Here is a 6,621-nt window from a genome sequence, read left to right as displayed (position 1 = left end):
AGGTTTGGATATGCCTCTGAGACATTCTTTTGGACCTATGATGGCTAAGGAACACCCACTCTGTAATTAAGAGGGGGTCCTTAGAGCCTTGGTCCTTCTCCTTAGTTGTAGCGTCCCACTGAAAAATCACCCCATGGAGGTGTGGCAATTTTCCTAGAATTATAAATTTGAATGGCAGGCCCGGTTGATACTGGTGAGGCTGCCTGGCGGAGATAGACTCTTGAATCTTTTCCAGTGCAGCCCGTGCCTCCTGGGTGAGGGACCTAGGAGAACTAAGCTCCTCTCCCCCTTTCAATAAATTGAAAAGGGGGGCTAGGTGGTCAGTGGGAATGCCTAGCCAAGGTCTCACCCAATTTAAGGACCCACACAGTTGTTGGACATCTGCTAAGGTCCGAATGTTGTTTTTAATGTTAAGTTTTTGAGGCATAATAGTGCGTTTGCCAATTTCAAGACCCAGGTATTTCCAGGGTGGCATCCTTTGAATTTTGTCCTCTTGAAGCTTGAACCCTGCAGCAATCAATGAATTGATTGCCAGGTTAAGTGTGTGTGTGAGTACATCATCGGTCGGAGCACAGACTAAAATATCATCCATATAATGGTGTATTATGGACTCTCTTGCAGTTGCACACACTGAGGACAGCAAGGATGAGACATGCCATTGGCAGATGACTGGGCTGTTCTTCATTCCTTGTGGGAGAACACGCCAATGGTACCTCTTCTTTGGGGCTTCCCTGTTGATGGTAGGAACCGAGAAGGCAAAACGTGGGGCGTCATCAGGGTGAAGGGGAATTTGAAAGAAACAGTCTTTAATATCAATAACCGCCAATTGCCAATTTTGGGGGAGCATCGTTGGGGATGGCATCCCCGGCTGGAGAGGACCCATGTCTTCAATGACGTTGTTAATTCGTCGGAGGTTGTGGAGGAGCCGCCACTTCTCTTTGTTGGGCTTTTTGATGACAAAAACTGGGGAGTTCCACGGAGATGTGGTCTCCACCAGATTGCCCTTAAGTAGCTGCTCCTCTACGAGCTCCTGGAGCTCCTTTAATTTTTGTTTGGAAAGCAGCCACTGCTCTACCCACACTGGTGAATCAGTTTTCCAAATCAGTTTTTGGGTAGGGCGCTCTTCAGTGATCGCTGCCCGAAAAACCTGGGGAGCTGTTGGGAGGTCGATTCTGGCTCCCCACTGGGCAAGAAGGTCTCTCTCCCACAGGGGTTCCGTGTAGTCCAAAACAAATGGGCACACTGAAGCCAATTGCCCGTGCGGCCCCTTAATTTGCACAATGCTCCTTTGATTGTTCTGCCAATTGAATGCCTCTGACACCCTGGACACGTTTGGCCACATCCTGCAGCTCCCAATGTGATGGCCATTCCCTAGAGGGAAAGATCGTCACATCTGCCCTCATATCCAAAAGCCCTTGCAATAGTTTTTGATCCCCACCTTTCTGTAAACTGCATGTTATTCGTGGTTTATCTCTGCCAAGGACCTGGGCCCAGGCTACCGTGTATGGAACTGTATGTTGGTGCAGACATGGCAAGCTCTGGATCCCAGGTCAGTTCGGGCACTGGAATTCGGGCCCAAGCCACAATTTGTCCTTTGGGCAGAAAGGTGGGAGGGCGGACACAGTACAACGCAAGAGAGAATTGCCCCAGGTCCGATGTCAAGAGACCCAGGACAATATTGACATCAATTGGTGTGTATTTTGTATCTCAAATGATTACGTACTTACACTTGCTCTGACCCAAGGTACCTTCTTGTTCCGGGCACACAGAGATAAGATGGAAGTGAGAGTCCTTGATGTGCAGAGACTCCCTAAGCTGCAACCTGCAGGGCACAATTTTAGAATCACTTGTTAAAATCGGTCTGGGTCTAATACACATAAGACAAGGTAAATCAGGGTGAGTCAAGTCAGGTGTAGTCACATCCAGTGGAGTTGCAGATACAGGCAGGCCCTGTGGGAGTTTCTCTCTTTTCCCTCCCCGCCCCCCGCAAGATGTTGTTTTGCCTGCCCTATTTTTGTCCTGGCACGGGGAAGAATCGCGCTGGTCTCCTAGTTTTTTGCCTGTGTGTCTCCCTGAGGCCTCTGTCTCTTCTTAAAGTCTATGAATTGCTGCCTCAGGGGACATTCTGGCATCCAATGCCCTATCTTCCCACAGAGGTGGCATGGAGCAGAAGTTCTTTGCGGCACCCTTCGTGTGCAAGGCGGATGACCAGGGTTTGGGGTGGTTGGAGCAGCGGCAGCGGCAATATCTTCAGTTTCAATGGCGGCCACTCTCCGGGTTGACAGTCGTTGTTGGGGGTCGAGCTCCTCCGCTGGGACGGAAACCTTCCTGGCACAGACCTCTAGCATTTGATGCAGAGTGGGAGGAGGATCCAGTGGCAGGCTGAGGATGGCGGCTTTACATGCAGAGTTAGCATTAGCTGCTGCCATCTCAGTCAAGATTTCAAGTCTGGCAGACTCACTCTGCACCTGCAAATCAGTCGTCTTGTGGAGACACTGCTCCCATCAAAATCCCGGGTTTTGGGTGAGCAGGAGAGGGAAAAGGGCTAGGATGGGGAGAACTGGGAAAACTGGAGCTCATATTCGTGGAGGATGGCTGCCTCCTCAGTCCCGAACGAGATCTTAAAATCTTTTCACCTGTGAACTCCAAAAGGCAATTTTTGAAAGAGATGAATCCCCTATTTGCCTACTTCATCTAATTTGTTACAGACATAATTCCAACACTGGTTATTATCAATTTGGTCAGGGGTCACCTTGGGGAACTGAGAGAGCAGCCATGCACCTAACTTCTTTAATTCCCTTTTCTTAACTTTTTCAACACTCCCACTCACAAGGATATCCGCAACCTGGATATTAAGTCTTTTCGGAGCTGCTGACAAACATGCACCCAGGATTAAGATTTTAAATGGTGCGGCTCACTCTGCCCACCGCCCTGGAAAAACGTAAAAGAAAAAGTGGAACCCCGCACCGAGCCCTGTCGCTGGACTATGCCAGCAAGTTACTGCGCAGTTAAAAGAAAGGTGCACAGAGGCACAGGAAAAAGAACCGAGCAGAGCAGTCGGGAATTAAAAAGACAGGGCGAAGAAAAACGGAGAATGGGAAAAGGACTTAGGTTCGGTGGAGGTCAACAGAAATCCAAGGCGATGGCTCCTGTTGTGGGAACGACTCCGCAGGTGCTCAGAGCTGCCGTCGCCGGTCCCCTGGGAGCCCCACCCACCAGAAAGGGGTCTGCTCAACCAAGGGTAGTTTGACGGCCAAGAGAGGATTTTTACCAAAGTCCAGTGAGTAGAGCCCAGAGGGTCCGGAATCCTTGTCCATGGGGTCCGGAGATCTTCACAGCGGCACCACGTTGTGTGCCAAACTGCAGTGGCGGCTGTCCTCAAAGGGGAAAGCGATTGCCCCTTCGGAACGTCCCTGCTAGCTGTGGCCAGCACCACCAGCAGCCCTGGGGCACTCTCCTGATCCCTGCTCCGGTCAGGAGGGCGCCTAAGGCTTTCGCCTTGAGGGACGAGGATCCGCAAAGAGAGGGCTGCTACCCAACAGGAGGAAAGGAGACGGACTCCAGCTGCAGTGTAATCCGGATTTATTGGGTCATGGGGAACTGAGCGCTGAAGACCCCGAACGGGCGTCTGACACTAACTTTTAAAGAGGGGAGGATACAGAGGTGGAGTCTGGTCTTCAACTAATCAGCAAGAGGGTGGGAGTGGGGAGAGGGTGATAGAAACAGTGGAACAATCAATAGGGAAAAGCCTGGGGAGGGGCCCACGCAGGAGCCCTCGGTTCCATTTTCTGTGGCTGTGCCGCTGCGGGGGGCAGGGACAGAGCGGCTCTGGGGGTGCCTGGCATCGGGCCAGCGTCACCCCTCGGCACGGGCAGCCCCGAGACCCCGCGGCCCTGGGCGCGCATTTCTGGGCACACCTGAGCTCGCACCTGCCCAGCGCCCCAAGGTTCCGCCTGCCTGGAAAAGCCCCAGCCGGGGCTGCAGCGTGCCGGGAACCCCCCAGCCAATCCGAGCGCAGCAGGAGCGCGCCACAGCCAATGAGAGCGCGGGGCGTTGCGGAGTCATCAGTCGCCGGGCAGAGGCTCCGGGCGGGCGCTCCCGGCGCAGCGCGGCTGCTTTGGGGCTGCGGCCCCTGCCCGGCGCTGCCGCGGGGCGAGGGGCGGCAGCTGCGGCCGCACTGGTGGCACTGCTGCTGCTGGCAGCGCCCCGGCTGCGGGCGCCGAGCTCTCGGGTGAGCGGGGGGGCGGGAGGCGCTGGGCCGGGCGGGGAGAAGGGGGAAAAGGGGGCAGCCCGAAATGGACGGGAGGAGGAGGGGACCCCCCGAAGGGAGAGCGGGAGGGGCTGAGGGGTGGGGGGAGGTGGGGAAGGGCTGGGAGAGGGTGGGAAAGTGGGGAATAGTGAGGGTGGGAGCCAAAATGTGAGCCCGAGGGGGCTGGGGACTGGAGGGAAAGGGTGCGAAAGGGGGGACTGGGACCTCAAAAGTGATTTGGGAAGCGACTGGAGATGGGAGGGGAGAGGATGTGAAAGGGGAAATGGGGGAAGGATGGGAAAGAGGAAAAGGCAGCGCGGGCAGGAGGGTCCCATGGCGGCTGTGGGGCACAGGGGGTGCGGGGTGGGGATCCGGGGTGGCGCCGGAGCTCTGGGGGTGATAGGGGTGCACCCCTGACCTGTGTCCCGCACACTCAGGGCTGTTGCAGTGGATTGCAAAGGCTGAGTGTCACTTCATGAACGGCACCGAGAGGGTGAAGTACGCGGAGAGACACAGCTACAACCGGGAGCAGCTCCTGCACTTCGACTGCGACTTTGTGGGGCACTTTGTGGGGTTCACCCCCTTTGGGGAGAAGGTGGCCGGGTACAGGAACAGCCTCCCGGATTTCCTGCGGCTCAAAAGGACCGCGGTGCTCTGGTACTGGCGGAGCAACTCCGAGGTGGCCGCCGTGTTCCTCACGGAGCGCCGAGGTGAGCGCGGGGCAGAGCGTGTCCCCTCGGGCCCTGCCCTGGCAGTGACCCTGGAGCCCCTCCAAGCCTGGCTGGGAATCGCCCCGGAGCCCTCAGCCCTCCCGGCCCCTCCCTTCCCTCCGAGTCCAACCCAGTGACCCCAGTCCGTTCCCAGTCCGTTCCCAGTCCGTTCCCAGTCCGTTCCCAGTCCGTTCCCAGTCCGTTCCCAGTCTCTCCCAGTGTCCCGCGGCGTGTCCATCTCAGCCTAGCGTGCTGCTGACGCCTCTCAGCCAATCAGGGCGCGTGTCTCTGATGACTCATCCGTTGCCAGGCAGACCCGCAGCGCCGAGTGCCCCGCGCTGGACTCGGCCTCCCAGTGCCGCGCGCGTCATTCCCAGTTCCTCCCAGTGCCGCCCCAGTCCCTTCCACTCCTTCTCAGTCCATTCCCAGCCCATTGCCAGGCTGTTCCCAGTTCACGCTAGGACCTTCACCCTCTCTCCTAGTTCTCCCCCTTCCCCTCCCAGTCTATCCCAATCCATCCCAATCCAATCCCAGTCTCTCCCAGGCAATTCCGAGTGCATTTCCAGTCCCTTCTACTCCATTCCCTGCCCCTCTCAAGGCCATTCCACCCCTCCCCTCTCTCTCCCAGTTCCCCCCAGCTGATCCCAGTGTGTCCCTGCTCTCTCCCAGTGCCCATCCCACCGTGTCCATCTCGCTGGTGCCCTCGAGCTCCCAGCCCGGCCCCGGCCGCCTGCTCTGCTCCGTGATGGATTTCTACCCTGCCCACATCCAGCTGAGGTGGTTCCAGGGCCAGCAGGAGCTCTCTGTGCTGGCCACCGATGTGGTTCCCAGTGGGGACTGGAGCCACCAGCGGATGGTGCTGCTGGAAACTGCCCCCGGTGTGGGGTCACCTGCAGCTGCCAGGTGGAGCACGTCAGCCTGGAGCACCCCTGAGCCAGCACTGGGGCACGAGGGAAGCACTGGGGCTGCTGGGAGAGGCACTGGGATGTGCTGGGAGCACGTGGGAGAGAGTTGGAGAGAGTCTGGTTGAAACTGGGAGAGGGGCTCGTGGGTCTGGAAGGGCTGAGAAGGAGTTTGGAGGATGCTGGAGAGGGTGGGATGGGGTTGGGACGGTCCTGGTGGGCACTGGGAGAGTTTGGGGTGCTGGGTGTGGCTGGGAGTGTGTTTGGGGTGCTGGGTGTGACTGGGAGGGATATGAGTGAGCATGGAGGGGCTGGAAGGAGATTAGGGATGGCAGAGGTTTGGTTGAGGTTGGTTGTGCTGGGAAGAGATTGGGAGGGGTCTTGGTGTATCCTTGTGGGGCTGGGAAGGAACTGGGAGAGGGTTTGGGGGTTCTAGGATGGTGGGGGGCAACAGGGAGGTGGTTGTGTCATGCTGAGAGGGACAGGAGGGGCTTTGGTGGGTCCTGGGGAGGCTGGGAAGGGATTGGGAGGACGTTTCAGGGGGTCCTGGGTAAGCTGGGGGCGACGGGAAGGGTGCTTGGAGGGGCTTGTGATGTCTGTGAGAAGTTTTGGTGGTCCTGACCCCTCTGGAACCCCCAGAGATGCTGCCAGACACTGCCCGCAGGAAGATGCTGACTGGGATCAGGGCTCCGTGTTGGGATTCGTCTTCCTGGCGCTGGGGCTCGGTTTCTCCCTGCGCAAGAAAGTGAGGGAGGGGTCC

At 57.5% G+C, this 6,621-nt stretch overlaps 1 protein-coding gene across 1 annotated transcript; it reads left to right on the top strand.

The window, feature by feature from the left end:
• Positions 1 to 4,058: 4,058 nt before the first annotated feature.
• LOC120496854 (class II histocompatibility antigen, B-L beta chain-like) lies at positions 4,059 to 5,800 on the top strand. Its single transcript, XM_039697661.1, has 3 exons — positions 4,059 to 4,231; positions 4,687 to 4,959; positions 5,629 to 5,800. Exons 2-3 carry the CDS (start codon positions 4,725 to 4,727, stop codon positions 5,703 to 5,705), a joined length of 312 nt encoding a protein of 103 aa, XP_039553595.1. The 5' UTR covers positions 4,059 to 4,231; positions 4,687 to 4,724; the 3' UTR covers positions 5,706 to 5,800.
• The last annotated feature ends 821 nt before the right edge of the window (positions 5,801 to 6,621 follow it).

This window comes from Passer montanus, unplaced genomic scaffold (genome assembly GCF_014805655.1).
Source record: "Passer montanus isolate IOZ18808 unplaced genomic scaffold, ASM1480565v1 scaffold1199, whole genome shotgun sequence".
Classification (NCBI taxonomy): Eukaryota; Metazoa; Chordata; class Aves; order Passeriformes; family Passeridae; genus Passer; species Passer montanus.
The sequence above is the reverse complement of the archived record's forward strand: the minus strand, read 5'-3'. Positions and strand labels throughout refer to the sequence as shown.

Bases quoted from the DNA above. Each gene is read 5' to 3' on its own strand.
- LOC120496854 (XM_039697661.1), top strand. From the start codon at position 4,725: ATGAACGGCACCGAGAGGGTGAAGTACGCGGAGAGACACAGCTACAAC. The intron at 4,960-5,628 runs GTGAGCGCGGGG...GCTCTCTCCCAG, and splicing joins GTTCCTCACGGAGCGCCGAG to TGCCCATCCCACCGTGTCCA.